General features: G+C 36.8%; 1 protein-coding gene across 18 annotated transcripts in view; it reads left to right on the forward strand.

Moving 5' to 3' along the window:
• NRXN1 (neurexin 1) overlaps positions 1 to 20,583 on the forward strand; it is a 673,696-nt gene that overhangs the window by 203,885 nt on the left and 449,228 nt on the right. For all 18 annotated transcript variants that reach the window (XM_053937300.1, XM_053937286.1, XM_053937282.1 and 15 more), the window contains one exon: positions 19,030 to 19,331. In XM_053937300.1, coding sequence (XP_053793275.1) covers positions 19,030 to 19,331 — 302 coding nt within the window. The remainder of the gene's footprint in view (positions 1 to 19,029; positions 19,332 to 20,583) is intronic.

Consider the following 20,583-nt stretch of genomic DNA (forward strand, 5'->3'; position numbering starts at 1 on the left):
ACACAAATTGCCCTCCTCAGGATGTTCCCATCTGCTCTGATAATAACTAGGTATAGTGTAAAAAGAAGTACTAAAATTCCCAGAGGTTAACTATTTCTGGATTGATGAGTTACCAAATCTCAGAATCATAGAATGGTTTGGGTTGGAAGGGACTTCAAAAATCATCTAGTTCTAACCCCTCTGTCATGGGCTGGGATGCCACCCACTAGAGCAGGTTGCTCAAAGCCTCATCCAGGTTGGCCCAGAACACTTCCTGGGAATGGGGCACCCACAATTTCTCTGGGCAACCTGTGCCAGTGTCTCACTAAGTGAGGAATTCTTCCTAACATCTAATCTAAATATCTTTCTTTAGTTTAAACACATTCTCCCTTGTCCTGGTGCTATCTGCTTGTGTAAAAAGTCACTCTTTGTCTTTTTTTTTATTTGAATAAGCCCTCTTTAGGTACTGGAAGGTCCTATAAGATCTCCTTGATGTCTTCTCCAGACTGAGCAACCCCAGGTCCCCCAGTCTGCTTGCCCAGGAGAGGTGCTCCAGCCATCTGAGCATCTTTCTGGCTCTCCTCTGCACCCCCTCCAACCAGGGGTCCAGCAGGGTCCACATCCTTGTGCTGAGGACCCAGAGCTGGCTGGATCACTCCACGTGGAGTAGAGTAGAGGGGCAGAATCACCTCCCTCAACCTGCTGGCCTTGCCTTTCTTGCTGCAGCCCAGAGCAGTTGGCTTCATCGTTAGATGCTAGTTAAATTAACGTGGTTCCTGAATGTAAGAAAAGTATTATTCTAGGGAATAGAGAGGATAAATCTTTGACCCTGAATCTTCAAAATATAAACCTTTGTACGTGCAAGGTTCTGCTGCAACTCTCATGTGACTGGAATGCCCTTGCAGTTGGTATTTCACATCTTGCTGCTCAACAGGAAAATAAATCCACACCAATGTTCTGAATTAAGTTCTACATTGATGTGCACACACTTAAAACATGCCACAGAGTGAGTAACTGCAGACTCCAGAAGCTTTTGCTTAGGTTTAGTGTGTCTGTTCTGCAAACACTGGGCACTACTGCTGCATAAGTCTGAAACATCTTGAAACTAGGATCAGAAATACCATGGATTTTAAAAACTGTAGGCTGACCCAAACATCCTTTCATCTCTATACAACTTCAATTAGAGGCTTGTGGCAATATACTATGTGTCTCTTAAAATACAGCCCTAAATTAATTAGTGAGGCGCTCTAGGGTCCACCCTAACACAAGGTGTAAATTTCCAAGGTCTGTATGTGAAGTGCAGTGATTGATAGGATGTAGAGTAAAAGCATGTGATTATTTTACTCTTCTAAAGAAATCAGTGGCAAGCATGCCAGTGTGGGATTTTGTTCTCTCAGCCAATTACTTGTTTGTAATTGAAATTTCCTGAATGACTTTGCAGGCTTTGGCATCCTGTAGCGAGACCTTGGAAAATGAATAAGAACTGTTTATACAACTAGTAGAAAGACACAGGAATAAAAGCATGTGAGTGAAGGGCAGAATAAAGTTGTTCATGCCTTCTTTGCTGGTTGATGGTCTGGGTAAATCTCAGGGTAAATTCAAGTGCCTGACCAAATTTCAGCCTGTCTTCCTTTCAAGGTAGTCAATTGCTCAACAAGTGCCCTGAACAGTGTAGAATAACATAATTTATCAACAGTTGGGAATGGTTAAGAACTTAATTCATAAAAATATCAGTTATACTGGAATACACAGCCCCATGTGAAGGACAGAATCCCTATCCCTAGAAATGCCAGTGGACGTTTGGAGTCTGACTCTTGAGAACTCTGAGTATAATATTATCCAATTAATTATTTTAAGTCAGTTATAGCTAATATAGAAATGTACAAATTCGCTAGCACACCTTAGAAGATAAAATTAGAAATATGTGGGGCTTTTATATGTGTATATATAGGGGTGTGTTTAACAATGTGAAAGCAGGGCTGTATTTTCTCACACACCTCATGGCTTAGCTGTTTTTTTTTTTTTTTTTTTTGCTAACTTAATGCAGTAAGTTGTCAGACTCAGGTAAGAAATGAGTTGCTTCATTTGAGGTATAATGAATACTTTGCTTGAATTATCTTTTTATCCAACAACAAAATACTTAGCTGAGAAAATTTAGTACAACAAAGTTCATGCAAAAGGAGGTTTTTCAGTATTCTCTTATGCAATTTAGAGTTGTTGACTTTTAATTAACAAGCATTTCAGTGATGCCCCGTACTGCAAAAATAACCAAAATGTATACTTTTAATGTTTGTTCATAATAAGCACCCCTGACTTTGCTAGTTCTGTGTGTTTAAAATAACCATAAAAGATTTTCCAATCCCTCTAACTGAATGTACTTTTTATATGCTATAAAGCCCTTTAGTAGCAAGTCCTTAGTGACTTTTTGTTCAGTTGCCATGGTAACTTTGAACTTTCTTTAGCTGTGGAAAAAAACATTCCTTTTTCACTATCAAGAAAAATAGTGTTTGCTCTTGAGCAAGAAGAAAAAATTGACATAATTTATCAAATAATTTTGTATATTTTAAAAAGTCTTTTTTAGAATACTTTGTTTTTTTTTTTTTTTAATTTAGGTATCTAAAGAATTACTGAAATGGAGAGGAAGGAATTAATTTAATGAAATTTAAGAAGGTTCATGACCAGGGAATACTATATATATCTATCTATATATTTGTATACATATATAAATGGGAATTGATTGCATTTATATAATTGATTAAAGTTCAAATGTTATCTTTGTAGTGTGAACCAGCTCAGATCTTGGAGAATTTAAAGAAAAAAAAAAAAAAAAAAAAAAAAAAAAAAAAAACAAGAAAACAAAACATGATGAAGTTTGTACGAGAGCTGTGCTTTATTAAGCCTCTTATTTTCATGTGAAGGATATGAGTGTAAAACTTGAGTAGAAATGTGTGAGAATCCCTTGAATATTGGATCTTGTGGTAGGAAAATGTTTAATGTAACACAGGGAACAAATGTTCTTGTGGGCAAATTGCTTAAAAGTAATACAAATATATACTTGAACTATTCATGGTCTTTAATATCAAGCATCTTTATTTACATCAACTTGAGAAAATATTGTTGGGAAGATTCCTTTGTAGCTTTTTTTTTTTTTTTTTTACTATTTGGAACAAAAAGACTTGTACCTGAAAATTTGGAATTGTCTTTGTGATGGTTATCAAGGCAATATGTTGGTAAACAATTAAAATATGTAATCAAAAATGAGCATAGGACAAAATCCCTGCCTTGGTAGCATAAAGCCTGAAAGCTTTAATTAATTCCTGCTTGCCTTTATTATATTAAACTTTTTTTTTTAATATTCTCTTGAGGAAAGCCAGATTGCTTCTAATTACAACACAGGTGCTTTTGTGATGCTGTAATAGAAAATAGTGGGATGTAGCAAAACCAAGGAAAAATAAAACTCTATGGGCTACCTCCAGCTCCATTGCTGGAAAAGAGTTTGTGTAGTCAGCAAATATAAAAAAAAAAAAGTGGTTTTACCAATGTCTGGCGAGTTCGCCCCATCAAGTTTCTCCACCTTTCTTTTCCTCTTCAAAACTATTTAAAATATGAGTTTCATTTTTTTGTCAATCATGTTGCTAATGGAAAATAACAAAAAATATTGGCTGAGACAGGGGATAAATAAAAAAAGAAACCAGTAGGCGTTTTTCCTTGGTGAATGATACAAAACTGTGTTTGATGTGAGGGACAGGTGATCAGAAACATCTGTATTGTCTATTAGGGAAAAGGTAAATTCTTGATTTTCAGTGATTGATATTGTCTTCTATAAGCCATCTTTATTCCAAATGAACTATTTTAGGATTGGACATTATTGCTCTAACGCAGTGTGGAATGTGCCCCATCCTTTCTTGCAATGGAAAAAAAAGAGTTGTTGATTGGGGTTTTTTTTTCCCTCCAAGGTTATCCTATGATGGTAGTCTAAACAAGTATAATAATAATTATTTTTTTTTAATCTAATAAATACCAGTCTTGCTTCAAAAGCCTTGAATTTGGGGATGATAGCATTTGGCTGAGACACAAGCTTTTGTTGCTACAAGGAGCCACACTTTCAGATTCCTTCTGAGGAACGAGACATCTACTTGAGGAAAAAGCCCCAAAATTAGGATTAGATTTTAAAATCAGTTTTACTGTATAGCCTTTTATTAAACAGCCTAAATATTTGTACACAAAATACTTAGATGCAGCTAATGCCTACATCTCACTTCAGAGTAGATTGTATTAGCTTCTGGGATATAATAAATCCACTGGGCCCAGTGCCTGAATTAACATAATAATTAAAGTTTCAGCACATTGTTGTAGGTCACAGTAAGAAAATGTTTAATCTTTCTGCATTCATCTGTGTACATTCAAGGCATTGGGAGGTCTACAGAGACTGAATTAAATTTAAGTGTATCAGAAATGAGCAGGGTGTTTTAAGAAAAATGTGAAAAAGATTTAACTTTGTTGGGAGCTGTTCATAATTGGTTTTGTTCTGACAATAAAAGCTACAGCAAAAAATTGGGTCACTACTCAAGTTACAGCTCAATTAATGACAGAAAGCTGTGGGTGTATAGCATTCAAAACACAGAATTATCCTGCATCTGCCCACTTGAGGGTTTGGGGTTTGCTTGGTTCATGGATCATTGTCTGTGGTCAGCTGTGCCTGTAGGAAAAAGCAAGTGCTGGGCTGGAGTGAGTAAGCACAGGATGTTGTAGATCATCTGAAAGTTACTCTACAAAATTAGTAGAGTGTTAAGAGAATGAAAATGTGCTTTTCCAAACGTAATTCTAGGCTTGAAAAACTGATGACTTTGAGAGGAAGATTTAATGTCATTTTGTGGGTCTTGAGAGAAGCCAAGGAATATTTAAAGTTGTCTTGTCCTGACACTACTCACTAGGCAGGGAGAAATATCTGGATGCTGATTATTGCACTACTAGAAATGGCTCAAGATGCAGCTTGTTTTGAAACCAATTTGGAAATCCATGGTAAAATCCTGAGTTGTAATAGAATTTTTAGCTGCGCTTTCCCTTTATTCTGAAGCAGATCTTTGCTAATACAGGGGTAAATGGATTTAATTATTTAATGGCTCATTTCCTTTGCTAGGCATCCACTTGACAGAAGGCTCAGAACAGGATGGGTGAAGAAAAGTTCTGTTTTTTTTTTTTTTACTGTGTCCTGAGGTACCACGGCAGACTGCTGTTCAGCTTTTCTTTGTGCTTACACAAAAAGCCCCAAAACGTGGAAGATGAGGATAGAAAGTAAAAATGGGGAGCCTGAAGCTGCTTAAATTAGTCTGTGTTTCTTGTATGGCAGCATGGAAAGTTGGTTATTAATTTAATATCTGGGGAGTAGGGAAATAAATGAGAGGGGTGTAGCAGGGAAAAGAAGAGCTGCAGGAGCTGCTCTTGGATACATCAAACATTCCTAATTTCATGGCTAACAGACTGATGAATGCTGCCTGCTTTTGTTTATGAGATGGAAATGCTTCAGTGTCATATTGTCTCCATAGCCCCAGACAAAAGTACAAACAAATAATCCTTGAATAATAAAATAATCAAATTATCCTCCAGTTAAATTGTGTTTTACCTCTAGATTTCAGTTTAGGAATCCAATGAAAATGAACTTAGGTAGAAGTGAATTAAGAAAGAATGGACTGCTACTCTGCAAATTTCTAATTTAATGACCAGAAGAATTCTTAATTATTCATGTACCTTTAATTTTAAACTGTTTATATCTGTACCATTTCATTTGAGTACTGTGATATAATGTTACCTCAAAAATTGAACTGATGGAGAGGATTCTAAAATACTTTAAACACACCTTTAAATGCAGCTATTAGTTTTGAATCCAGACCCTTGGGAAGTCCATAAGGTGTGGGAGCCTTGGGGAGAAATAGAGATAATAATTACAGAATTATTTCTTCACAGATGCAGTAATTCCCTTTCCTGAAAGTTCAGAAAGGTTTAAATTATTTTGTGAACATAACTGACCTGGTGGTTCTGTGATGAATGCTAGTGTGTTTTGTCAAGAACTCAATTTTAATTAATTGAAAGTATCCAGAGTAGTAATCAAATAGCTTTACAAGTGTAATGGCATGTATTCAGAATCAAATGTCTTGTGTATTGTGCATAAAGGGCTTTACTTTTTTTCTCAGGGTGCTATAAAATGAGGAGGGACTTTAGAAAAACAAAACTATATTCAGCAATACAAAGAAAAACAGTAGGGTTGTAGAAGAAGGTTGAATTAATAGCCTGTGCAACTCAGAGTGCAAGCACTTTCTGTATATTGATCCTGGCACTCTGGCTGCTGCATGATGGCATTTTCCTAATGCAATAAATGTAAAGCCCCACCAGCCTCTGGGGCTGTGCATCTAAACAGCTGATGGGTAATTACAGGAGACCGGTGAGGCACAGGTGGGAGAGAAAAAATGGAGGCTGCTGGGGAGAGCATTTGTGCTCAAATTATGATTTGAAGAGAACTTTCACTTCCTCTGTACTGTAGAGGGAATTTTTTTTTTTTTTTTTTTTTTGCTCTGAGGGGAGAAGAAGGGGTTTATTACATTGAAAGTTTCCATAGAATTTGTTCTACACTATTTGTGTGTGAATAATCAATCTGGTTGTAGCCCTTGCTCCTGTGTGCTTTAGTGTGGGACCAGCAGTCATGCTCAAGCTGTTCAGAAGGAACCAGCCTGTGGCTCCTGCTGTCGTTGACTTCAATCTTGCATTTTTTTCCACGTTAGTTAGGAGATGGAAGTTTGTGGAAAATAGATATCAGTTGCCAAAACATGTGGTGAAGGATACAGACTCCATTGCTTTTCTCCCTGCCCTCTCCAGTGGATGGCTTAGTGGAGTAGCAGCAGCTGTGGAGAACACAGTCTTAGTGCCTTGAAACGTGGAGGAACTTCAGACCCTGAATGCAGATTAGATTCTTGAAAGAGTACCCAAACCTGAAATTTATGTAATGTGCTTGTCAGTAGTGTGTCACAGCTTTTCTCTTTTGATTATCCTTTGTAAGATATGTTAAATCATATTTTCAGTTATGTTTTCTTCTCTAAGTGTTATTTGGATGATTACAGTCTTGTTTCTATTTCACATCTGTAGGGCAGAAGGCTGTAAATAATTCTAAGCTCCTGTGCAGTAATAATAAATATTGAAGTCTTTTAAGCAGTTATTTTAGACAAGTTCCTGGAGGGCTGGTATTACTTCTTAATATCTAATGTTTCTAAAATGAGGCAGTATCTCTGACAGTGTCACTCTTTCTATCTCCAGCTTTTTTCTACCCCTTCCATTACCTGAGAAATGAGTTGTTAAGTTTTATGTTAGATCCATGCAATGGTGCAAATATTTTACATTATCTGTGACACTCGAAGTATCTCACCTTCTTAGACATATTTATTGCATAAAGGGTAGGATAAAGTACCAGTGGTGCAAGTGTGCTGTCTTCAGTGGAATTTACCAGCAGATATCTTGGCCCAGTCATGACAGCAAATCTTTCCTCTAAAATATCAATACAGCACAAGAGTCCAATTATTTTTATACTCTGCTAATCTTCTTTTGCTTTTACAGTGTTCCTGCAGGCTTCTATAAAAAGACTATTGGTAATCTCAGTAGGGAGGCCTCCTTATCAAGTAGTTTCAAAGACTTATGACTTCTGAAAAAATAAGGAGGTAATACTGAATTAATGAGGAAGGGGCTAGTCAGTCTTCAAAAAACTAAATGTAAAGCATATGTAATACTGATTTACTACTTGCAGAAGTTTTCTTGGATTTTCACAGATGTGATAATAAGACTTGGAAAGAGTTAGAAATCTTTTATATTTTTAAAATACATGTCTAGATTTATATTTAAAGGACCATTTTAGGCATAGCTCTTTTTATATACTCATAGCTGAAAATAAATCAGTGCACATACAGTTTTAAAGTTGTGGTCAGGCCAAGAAACCTGCTTATCAGTTTTTGCAAGTCTCATTTAAAAGAAAAATTGGTATCAAGAGTAGATCTGGAAAGCCTTATTTTGTTATAGCTTACTGGAAGTATGTTAGCACATTATTAAACTCTGTTTAAGAGTCAGTGTTAGACAGCCAAGCCAAGCCCTGGTGTTTCTTGAAGAGAAGAATAAGAAGTGCTGTGGAGAAGGACCTGGGGGCTGTGGTGGATAACAAGCTGTCCCTGAGCCAGCAGTGTGTCCTCGTGGCCAAGAAGGCCGATGGTGTCCTGGGCTGCATTGGGAACTGCATTGCCAGCAGGTTGAGGGAGGTGATCCTGGCCCTCCACTCAGCCCTGCTGAGGCACATCTGGAGTGCTGCGTCCAGTGCTGGGCTCCATGGGAGGAGAGAGACGTGCAGCTCCTGGAGCAGGTCCAGTGGAGGGGGACAAGGATGATCGAGGGTCTGGAGAGCCTCTCTTGTGAGGAAAGGCTGAGGGAGCTGGGGCTGCTCAGCCCTGAGGAGAGAGGACTGAGAGGGAACCTCATCAACGTCTCTGAGGGGAGAGATGTCAGAGGATGGACCAGGCTCTACTCAACAGGACAAGAGGCAATGGGCAGGAACTGATGTGTAAGAGATTCCACCTGAGCACGAGGAAGAACTTCCCTGGGCCGGTAACCATGAACTGGGATGGATCGCCCGGAGAAGGTGTGGAATCTCCCTTGCTGGAGAGATTCCAGAACCATCTGTGGACACCATCGTGTGCCTTGTGCTGTGGGATGACCCTGCTTGTGCAGGGAGAGCAGACCAAATGTCTCACTGTGGTCCCTTCCAGCTTGACCAATTCTGTGATTCTGTGAAGCCATAGCGAGAATTATCATGTTTAAAAACTAGAAGTTGAAGGTATTCTTTGAACTGTATCCTCCTTCATCATGTTATGGGGGTAAGCTTTAGAGAACCATGGAAAAATGTGTGGGGGAACGGATTTCAGAGCTTTAATATTTCATTGATGTCTTGCTATGTGTTTAGGAAGCTTTTCCATGCTACAGAATTGCAACATCCACAAGTGGGCTTGTTTCATGAAGTGGCTCTGTAGTGGCAATGACTTATTTCAGCAGCACTTTTTTTCTTAAAACCTTGTGATGTTGTTGCTACTAGTCCTTTAAAACTTGATGTAAGTTGCATTGATAACTATCTGTGGTTATTAGCAAAAAAAACCTTACCTATTTTCATTGCAGTCAGATGAATCAGATTTTGAGATTGCCACATGTGAAATTATCATCTGAATATCTCTGGTTGTTGTTTGCACAAAACCTTGGTGTTATATTTAGTAGTAGGCTCTAGCTTACGTGGACAGTGCTTTTTCCTCAACATCTCCCATGTTCTGAAATACTATGGCCTAAGTTTTGATTTGGGGTAGGAAGAAGGGGAATGAAAAGCAGTTATATCCTGTCAAACCACTACAAAAATAATGGTAGTTTTGCTTTTTTCTTTATTGTCTTGGAAAGACGAGCGATAATTTAAGAAGCAACAGTAGTGCCAGAAAAGCAAAAAATAACTACAATGCATTGGTGTAGAATATCATCTGTCACACTCCTGCAGATTTCATGAATCTTTACTGTCTTTTCCATAGTAAAATTTGTTAAATCAGTTTGACTTCAGTTTGCCTTTTCGCCTATCCTTAACACTCTACTTTTATATATTCCTTTATCTGACTGCTGCACACAAAATACAGATAGAGGTGTGAGGGATTTTTTATTACTGAGGTTTATTCTGATCTTCAGATGTTATTGGGGATTTCCAGTGACTGCTGATTAGTGAGAACACTGACCAGCATACAGCTTAGCCAACCTCTGCCTCTCAGCAGGAATTGCAGGGCAATGAGAAAGGTCTCTGAAGGAGAAAAACTAAGATACAGGGAAGAAGAGAGTGGAGGGCAACACTGAAAAAAAAAACAAACCTGCAAGTAATAGGTCAAAACATTTCTAGGAAGATGTGTTGCAGCCTCTGGAGATGGTAACAGCACTATCAGAACCATCAAGGTTTTCTGTGTTTTGGGAAGTCCTTTCAAGTGCTTCATCTGAATTTTTAAATAGTCATTTCCTGGTTCTGGATTTGCCCTTGAATGTTTCTTGCCATACACATGCAGGTGGTTGCAGTTCTGTGTAAATACCTGTGGGTGTTTTCCTCTGCAAAGTACAGACAGTTCAGCTGCTTTTATTGCCATGACCTTGACCAGAATCCCTGCTATACAAATACTTACTAATATTTTTTTTCGATTTGCCTCCATTTTAAAATGCACATTTATTTTTTTAACTGTGGACACATAGTTGGTTCTTCTTTGCAGAGCAGAATGTTGTCTGTTCCAAACTCAATCCACTAAAGATCTGTGCTGTGCTCATCGATTAAATGCTGCTGTTGTCCTTAGTGCTTTGTCCATCAGTTACATTCATCAAGGTAAAATATCATTAGTCATTGTAGTGATCATTAATCAATTTGGAGGAAGGTTATCTGAATTTTTAATGAAATTTATCAGATATTAGCATTCAGCACCAATTATTCAAACCAATTTAAATTGGCACTATTCTTTTGCTCGCTAAATGAAAATTCTTCTACTTTTATCATTCTTTGGAAGAAAAAACTGTTTCTAAAAACACTATATTGAATTTCTTATAACTCTTACTTCAGTTTTTAATAATAACGTTTCTGATCCCGTAACTCACTTGAATACCTGACCTATGTATGGATGGTGGCTGAAGGTAATTCTGGTGTGCCAAAATAAATATCAAATGCGTCACAAGAAGGCAGATTTATCCTGATGCTGCTACTTGTATGCAGCCTTGTGTTAAACAATATAGTCTTGGCTGAATTATTTTCCACATGACAATGAATTGAGATAATGAAGCTCAAAGAGTATTTTTGACTAATGCTTTGCCTCTTTGGAGAAGTTTTGAGCTTCTTCTGTATCCAGAACTAATCAATAAAAAAGAGTTTTTTTACTCTTTGTAGCTGACATAGTAATTCCTTTCACTGCGTGTGAGGAGGCAGGGTTGCAAAGAGATATTAGATGGCTTGTTTAGATCAAATATTTCTAGTGTAGCAACAGGCCATTAGCACATTTCTCTGCTTGTTATTTTGAACAGCAGATTTCTTCAGCTGAGACTTCAGCTTCTCAGATCCCTCTTGTTGCTGTAGGATCCTTTCATAGAATGTCTTCCTCCTGTGCTCAGTAACTCGGAAATATTTTTCTTTGTTTTATATGTGAAAAAACTTTCTTAAATGAGAGTATCCTCAACAGGCTGGAAGATGTAATAAAACAACGGTTTTCACATTACATTTCCATGTTTATAGGAAGACCAAAAGTTATAAATAGCTTCTTCCAAACATGTTTTGAAGACTAACATAGAGATCCAACCAACTTTTCCCATATGTTTTTATGTAGATATTCCTTCAATGATATAATCTTAGGCAGAGATTGAAAAAAAAAAAGTGCTGGTTTTGTCAGTCCCCTCTGGAAGCAGTTTTGTTTTACCTTTTTCAAATCCATTCTGGATCTCTTTTTACTGTGTCAAATGCTACATATTCCTGTAGTACCCCTCTGAGACAAGTGCAAAACTGGTTTTATAGCAGTGGCTCATCATGTACATAATACCATTGCAGTGGCATTCCCCCTGCATCTCTGGAACGCTTATTGCTACAAAGGGCTTCTTTTAAGAGGAGTTAATTAGGACTAGAAAATTGCTTGTTGTTTTTTATTGCATCTAAACCCCAGGACGTGCTGCACTAATCCCCTAGTGCTGTGTGGTGCCATAGGAGTGGTATTCAGCTGATGTCTCAGAAGTTTCTTATTAGCTTTGAAACTGTTCCTTATCAGATCATTTAACTCATTAACTCTTTCTACACATAAAATGTGTTATTGGGGATCGTTTTCTTCCTTGTTCTTTCATTTGAAAGGTCTGTTTAAATATAACCCCAACAAAAAAAAAAACCATTTTGTTCTTCTCCTATTCCACATTTTTACTCAGGACAATGAAAAACAAAAGCAGCTAATTTGGAAAACTCTCAGCAAGGATGAAAGTGCTACTGCTTTGTCCAAGAAGCACTCCAGAAAATGGTTTTTTTTTATCTAGGACAGAGACTGCTTTCACTCTTTGCAAGAATTACTGCATTTGTTTCTTGCTCAAAGCAAGTTAATTCTAAAACTCACATTTGCACAAGTTATATACTCATGAGGAGTAAAAATAAAACCAGTATTTTTTCCTATCTTAACATCAGTTTTTCTACCAGTTCTGTAAGCAATCTGATACTGAAAATCTGTCATTCTGATCCTTTGAAACTAGAAATCTGCATTTTGCAGTTTAGCTGTAAAGTCAGTAGGAACCTTGAAAAAAGGCCTTTGGAAAGTTGTCCAGCATGGTTTTTAGCTTGCTGCAGAAACTGAAGCCTGTATTTATTTGTTGGTATATTTCTGCTCTTGTTTCCCAACTTCTTAGCAAAATTCATAAATGAGTTTTAAGGCAACAGTAAGGTTGAGGAAAAGCAGTTTCTCCTGTGAATGTAGAAGTGATGTGAGAGTATTTGACATTTTTCAGTTTATTCTTAATTTAGCAAGAATGCCTTTAAAATCACGGTTTCAAACTTTGAGGTTTTGAGTAATTTTTTGACACATTATCGTTACGATATGAAGTGCGGGGTACTGTAATCCACTTATTAATGATGCAGCTGCTAATTAGAAAAAGGGTCTCTTATTTTCACCTGCTAGCTATTTAGTATTTCATGTACACTAAGATGGCACCATTCCTGAAAAATCCTGCTTGCTTTCCTCTCCCTCCCCAGCTGCAAATCTGCTTTTGAAGTGCATACTCTGTGTGATTAAATAAAAGGACATGAAAATTAGTGAGGAAATTGCATGGTGTAGCCATTTTAGTTATGAATTTAAATGGCTGTTTAGCAAAATGGAGTAATTTATCACTTATCTCGTGTTCCCTGCAAGTCATTTGTCATAAGTAGCAACTATCATAATTTTATTCTAATCTGAGATTGAATTCTGGTGGGAAGGGGTCAGAGGTTGATACTTCTGATTTAATGATTGTGTGCGAAACAAAACAGGAGCTGGAAAACTTCCTCAAGTTTCTTTGCATCATGATGTTATACCTGACTTTGTATCAGTTGTGCTGTTACATTTGTCTCAGCAGGTAGATTTTTTTTCTTTGCACCTCATTTTGCTGCAATGGATGTTAGTTTTATGTTGGACACCACTAGTGCAGGCTTTGGTGCCCGGGATCACAGGTGTAGTGTGAGATAAACCATGTTCTGATAGTGCATTCCAGGAGCAAGCAGGGATTATGGCAGTCCAAAGCACTTGGTTATAAAACTAATCAAAGTTTTACTTTGCCATGGTTTTGAGTGGAACATTTTCTGCCAGAGAAAGGCTTGGATTGGTTCATCAGATCCCTGAATCTGTGGAATGATTAAATATTTTTTTTTTTTTTTTTTTTTTTTTTTTTGCAAAAGGATAATTTGAAACAATAATAAGGAGCCCATGAGAAGGAATTCCTCAGTCCTTCAGAAAAAATTGCTTATGGTCTTAAACAAGTTTTCCACTTTTGTTCTCATGTTAGGTTAGTCATGATTACCTCATAATGAAATTATTCCCTCACAAAAGGAAAGGACACAGGAATCTGTACTTACTGGAGAGGGAAGGGAGCATTAAAAATAGGAAATAAGCATGTAGATATTTCTCAGCTGTGGATTTGGAATCATGAATGTGATTTTTTTCTTCCAAATTGCTTCCTTGGAATCTTCTGTGGAGACTTGTTTAGAGGGCAAAGAGTATAGTGTCTGGAAAGGAAAAGATAAAGATTGCGAGAAATGAAAGAAACCATGGAAGATTCTTCTGTTAAAAAAAAGTTATTTACAAGAGATAGGAACAGAAAACTGCTAGTGTAGAACAAGAGTGGTACTTGTAGAAGTTAACTCAACCCTAACTGATAAAGCAGACCTCCTGCATTCTCTCAGAATGAATGTCTTAGGCTTTAACATAATTCCATCATTTTTGTTGGTTTCATACTGAAGTCTTAATTTTTTTAAACTAGGCAGTATTATTTTGGTTTCTTCTTTGAGTGCCTGTTTTTTTTATTTCTAAACGCAATCTGATCATCCTTTTTATGTGACTTGGAAACAAGAACCAGTCAAATTCAGTATAATAATTGGAGAACTACTTTATAGTCCTTGTAATTTTTCATCTCAAGCTCCAGTGAGTGATGTACTAATGGAAGGGTGATGGTTGGCTTCCTAAAAAAGCAGTGTGCTGAGGTGCCTCGTGCATGATGCATCCTGAGACCACTGCAGGTTCAGCAGTGCACACCTCACGTGGAGAGTATTCCCTCTGGATGGAATAGCATTCCTGCAAAAAAAAATACTATTCCTACAGGAATAGTATTCCTGCAAATATCAATGCTAGACTGAGGGCAAATATGCCTGAGGTTTCATCCAAATGATCATAAGAGGGAAGTTTAATTTTTTTGTGAGGAATTAATAACTCTGAAGACTGGAGAAATGTGGAGGTATTTTATTGGTATGCCCTCTCCTGCTTCAAATAATTTAGGTAATATTTTTAGTTGGACCAAACTAGAATATTGTCATAGAAGATGTTTGAATACATGGCATTGGAAACAGCATAAAAATAGCAAATAATGGGTATTTTGGGTTTGTCAGGTGAGCAGAAAAGGTAGTTTGGTAGTAAAAGCATGCAGTTAGTGTCTTTATCCACAGTGTTCATGTTTTTTCACCAAAATGTTTCCTCTGAGGTAAAATGCTGTGCACAGTTTAAGTTTTTTTGTTGTTGTTGTTTAGAAGTGAAGTTCAGTTTTTTAACAGAAGCAGCCATTCAGGCTGTCTGGTTTCATTGTATCAGTCATTCTCATTAATGGTTTTGTCTATGTCCTGTTTTGGTGTAGCCTTCCTAAGTTGCATTGCTTTTTCAGAAAGACCTTATAAGTTTTTATATATTGATGGCGTAGCAGATAAGTAGTTGAATTTTAAATTGCTGTGGAATGGAGCACTGAACAGTACATCTGGGAACATACTAGACTCTGGTTTGGCATAATTTATTTATTCAGAATACATTTAATGTTTTGAAGGAACTTGGTTCTTAGAAGTAGAGTATCTGTGGTGTCAGCTGATTCTCTCTTTGGCAGTAATTATTTTGGCAGACAGATAAATTGACAGCACTCTACCAGGTTTTGTTGTGTAATACTTAGGTGGGTTTGTCACATGGCTTGTTGGGGTTTATTTAATAAACTTTTGGGTTCTCAGGTAAAGGAACATTGCAGCTATGAATAAACAGATTTGATTTACTCTTGCTGCAATTTTCTTTCTCTTGTCTGTGGTTCCCTTGTTGGTGCTACCTAATGAGATCAAAGCATCCAGTCCTATGTGTGGGATTTGAATCAGGCATGGGCACGTGATCAAATTCATATGGATCCAGGCAGACCTGGTTTATGATGTAATACTGCCAGTGGGATGGGTGGATGTGCTATAAAGCTCAGCATAGTGCTTATGCAGGACTGGAAAATCTGCTAAAGCCCATGGAAGTATTGCTTCCATGTGTTTAATCAGACTAAGGATTAAATGAACTTCCAAAGGGTTGAATACTAAAACTGTTGTTGACTTCAATGGGGCAAAGAAAGAAACCTTTCCTGCAGCAACAGGTGCTTTAAGAGTGCTTCTGTTGTGTGAATCCTTTCTGTGGCACAAACAGATTGTGCCATTCTGTATTTGCACATCTCCTGTAATTCTGGATTTTCACTGCCATAATACACAACAATTTACAGTACTCAAAATTCAGAATAAAAGCATGCTAAACTCCTTTATGGTGTTCATATTATCTTGTGCTTTTCTGTGCAGGTAATTACATTTTAATCATTAAATGAAGTGCAACACTTCATACTGGCTAGAATGACTGCTATGCATTTTTAATGGTTTCTCTAAGTGTCATTAAGTGATAATTTGAAAAAAATAAACAAACAACCAGCAGTTTACACAACTGGTTATTAATGAAGCCTGTTCTTAATTTGCTTAAAGGATCAACAAAAATTGTGGTATGAAATGCAGCAACAGATTGAGTGGGTTTTTTTACATAAAACATTTGAATGTTTTATGGATGTTTTTTAATGTCCATTCTAAATACATACATTCCTATCAAGAGTAAAATAGAGCATCCTTTTTATATTTAAAAAACTTATACAGGCTTGATTACCAATATTATTTAGTGGCTTTTCTGTCCTGCACTGAAACATTTTGACTCATGTGCCTTCTGCTCTGTGTGCCAAAAAGTCTGGTTTTCTGTGACAAAGCACTATAAAGATTGGTAAGCTGATTTCCTCTTCTTGGTTTTCCTGAATCTTTGCTAGCCTGTGGCAAACCTGTGGGTGTTTTACCTCCTATTTTCCCATTTCAGAGCTGGGCATGGCAAGGCAGATTTGGAGTTGCAGTGCCCAATCAATTCCCAAATATCAGTGCTAAACTGAGGGCAAATATGCCTGAGGTTTCATCCAAATGATCATAAGGGGGAAGTTGAATTTTTTTGTGAGGAATTAATTACTCTGAAGACTGGAGAAATGTGGAGGTATTTTATTGGTATGCCCTCTCCTGCTTCAAATAATTTAGGTAATATTTTTAGTTGGACCAAACTAGAATATTGTCATAGAAGATGTTTGAATACATGGCATTGGAAACAGCATAAAAATAGCAGATAATGGGTATTTTGGGTTTGTCAGGTGTGCAGAAAAAATAGTTTGGTAGTAAAAGCATGCAGTTAGTGTCTTTATCCACAGTGTTCATGTTTTTTCACCAAAATGTTTCCTCTGAGGTAAAATGCTGTGCACAGTTTAAGTTTCCCTTTTTTTTTTTTTTTTGTGTTTTTTTTTTTTTTGTGTTTTTTTTTTTTGTTGTTGTTTAGAAGTGAAATTCAGTTTTTAAACAAGTGAATGTTAGTTTGATGTAAATCAAATAATTATGTAAATAAATGATGCAAATAAAAGTAATGTGTTCAAAATTTTTAACTTGTTGATATTCAGTATCATGGACTATATTTTGAAGCTGAAAGGAATAGAGGAATGAGAGAGGATAAAAAAAAATTAACAGTGAATTCTGCAGGGGTATTGCTTGAAGAATTACTCAAGTTTTTTCTTGGATGAACTGCTTGCTTCTTCAAGTCCTTGTTTAGGAATAATTTATGTAAAAAGGGCCTGGTGTGTACTTCAGTTCCATACATTTTTGTGTCTGTGTGAATGATCAGAAGCCGTTTACAGTGCATAATGTGTGTACATAAATATTTTGCATGTTGCTACATTTATGTCCTTCACTTTTTTTGTGGTACAGTCATTAAATACCTGGGACAAAACTACAAATACCAGGCTGCTGCATCTGTTTTATCATCTCTCCATTGTAGGTATTCATGCTGCTTTAATAAGCCTGTGCAGCAAGCACCCATAGCAAATAAATTTGTGCTTGAGCGTTTTATGCTTTTATTAAATATTCATTAGATGAGATGCAGGCTGCTGCTTTGAGTGCATTGAAAGCCCAGAAAATGCATTATTTGTGAATCCTTTATGCACCATGAGCCAAGGTGTTCCTCCTCTACTGAAACATGTCAGGATCCAGGATGTGTTGCTATCAGTTGCTATACAGCTGAATCTTGCTTTGAGCTCTAAAGAGAGCAAAATTGATAGGCAGTCACATTGGGTTTCTTACATTGTAGTCTAGTATGATTTGGCTACTGCCACAAAAAAACTCCCACAAAAAAAACACAAAACAAAAACCCACAAGCCACCAGGTATTCTGCATCAAATCCGAGAGAAAGCACTTCAAGTAAACAAAGACTAATAACTTCTAATGTTCTTATTGCAAAGCAAAGTAAAAGCAAAATCCAATCATTGTCTGCTTCTTTATCTGATGTATTTTGCAGTAGTCTCTGAACTTACTCTCCTATCTAGGGAGAAGCATTTTGAATATCCAGGATCAAAATTAGTGTATAGGCTACAACAGAAGACAAATGCACCTGAGGACTTCTCAAAAAACCTGTGTCCTCACACCTGATTTTTGCATATTCTGTCATTCACTGGCCTCTTAAATTCCCTTTATCTAGGTATTTATGCATATGTTTTGGGTTTGTTCTGATGGTATCACACTGATGTGTGTAGCTCTGTCCTGGAGATTGAGTTTATCCTCAGGAAGGATGAAATTTGACATTTGAAATTTGACTCAGGCTTTTACACCTTCATCCTTACACTTCATAACACCTGCAGGTTTTCATTGGGGTTTTACTAACTTATTATTGGCTAAACAGATGATTTTTGCCTTTTTATAGCTCTAAATTCCATACACCTCTAGTGTAAGGTCTGTGTACGTGTTAGTGTATAAGACTTTAGGGGAAATGTAATCTCCATCTATGTCATACTTGCTTGTCTGAGATTGAAAGCTCAGCTATTTGTGTTTCATCTTCAGAATAAACTAAGAAAAATAACTTGTATGGCACATAGTAGCTAGTAAAAGTACATCCCAGGCAAAAAAAAAATACCTATTCATTTACTGATTCATGTTAGCTTGGTGTCTGGCACAGTGCTATATAAAGCTTTAAGGTAGATTCCTAAATGAATGCTTTGTAGCTTTAGTTTATTCAAGACCTTAGGCAGAGCTACTGGAAGTATCTAGGTTACTGATTCTTTTTGAGATGTCATAATTTTAGTGAGAGTTGGGAAGGAAAAGATCTGTGTTTTGACTAGAATGTTATGTATTTAGATGTGTTTCAGATCATCTTGCTTAAATAGCATTAATACAATTTCTGGTGCAGTTTATTTTCTGAGTTTAATAGTGTTTAATTCTGTTAGAAAATAGTTAAAAAATATGTTCACGGTAAATCTCATTTATCTCCTTCCTTCATGGACTTTAAGTGTTTTAAATGAATTATTTTTTGATACAGTGCTTACACTAATACTGTTAAATTAGCTATGAAAATAATTCATGCCAGTTGCCTTTAATTAAGTGCCAGCGATTTATTTGTTTGCTTCTCTCCTTTTGTTTGCCAGGAAAAGAAGAATATATTGCGACATTCAAGGGATCAGAGTACTTCTGCTATGATTTATCTCAGAACCCCATACAGAGCAGCAGTGATGAAATAACTCTGTCGTTTAAAACGCTGCAGAGGAACGGACTGATGCTGCACACAGGAAAATCGGCCGATTATGTCAATCTTGCACTGAAAAATGGAGCTGTCTCCTTGGTCATTAATTTGGGCTCAGGGGCCTTTGAAGCGCTGGTGGAACCTGTGAATGGGAAATTTAATGACAATGCCTGGCATGATGTGAAAGTAACCAGGAATCTGCGTCAGGTAACAGTACAATGGATACAAGAATAACTGACTTTGTTATGAGTAAATGCTTGATGATTGGAAAATGGCATATTGGATGTTTAGCAGGCATTTGGTTAGTTGTTTATTTGCACAAGGGAGGATATTCCTGCCACACTTGAGCAGGGGCATATCTAGAAAGTAGTAGGGCAAGCAGCTGTCTGAGACAGTACCAGTGAGAGGTTTTCAAGACTTGAGGTATCACCCAGTGTTTCTCCAGTGCAACTGTCTGCCCTTGCAGCCTTGCGTTAGTCAAGCCTAACAACCTTCTGAATTGCGACTCTTTAATGAAAATAAATGTTTGATATCTTTTCCTCCTTCCAAAGTGGGCAGTAAATTTGCCATCAGATAAAGTTTATGCACTGTGTGGAGGCATCCTGCATGTCATGCCACATTGAACGTAGAGCAGCAGTAAAAAAAAAAAAAAAAAAAAATATCTGGGACGTTGCATGCTTACTCTCGGTGATGTGCTAGGGGGTTTGCAGTTCAGCAGTCAAATTGGAGGTCGTGGTGGGGGGGATGAGGGTAAAACAATCCCATGTATGTGTGTATACTGTATGTGCTAAGTGTACAATATATGCACGTATGTGGCTCAAAACTGTTATGTATACTAATGTGCTAAAGTATTTTATTGGTAGTATCATGTAATTTTGTGAAGTGCTATATTTTTCTGCCCTAAATGTCTGTCTTAAGTAATATCATTAATATATTTGTTGTTTCTCTAAACAGTTGCAGCTTGATTGGAATCTTTCGTTTCCCTTTATTAAAACAGCTCTGTCTTCTGGAGCTGTTAACTAATTCATCTAACCTCTTCTTTCCCTTTTCTTTTAAAATGGTTTAGCTATTACATTTTCAGTTTGTAATTTCTTTGAAGTAATGAGCTGAATTGGATCTAGAATGATATTGTGATATTTTATTAAAAAAAGAAAGAAAAATTTGTTTTACCAAAAATCAAGTAACCCTTTAGATTAAATAGTTTGGGTTACTCTTAAATTAACACCTTTTGTATTTAAGTTTCCAAACAGCACATCTGTCAGAATATTTTTGCAAAGTGTATAAACTGTGTTCTGCATCTAATTATTGGTAACTACAAGTTGGAAAGTTGTATGAAAGAGACAGCAAGGGACCCGCTTTCTAGATTTGCCTTTGCTCATGTTATCTACCAAAATTGTGAATTCAATTATGAAACGTGGGGAGGGGGGAAAGTGCAGTTGACTTATATAGATGTAAAATA

Source organism: Vidua chalybeata, chromosome 3 (assembly GCF_026979565.1).
Source record: "Vidua chalybeata isolate OUT-0048 chromosome 3, bVidCha1 merged haplotype, whole genome shotgun sequence".
NCBI lineage: Eukaryota > Metazoa > Chordata > Aves > Passeriformes > Viduidae > Vidua > Vidua chalybeata.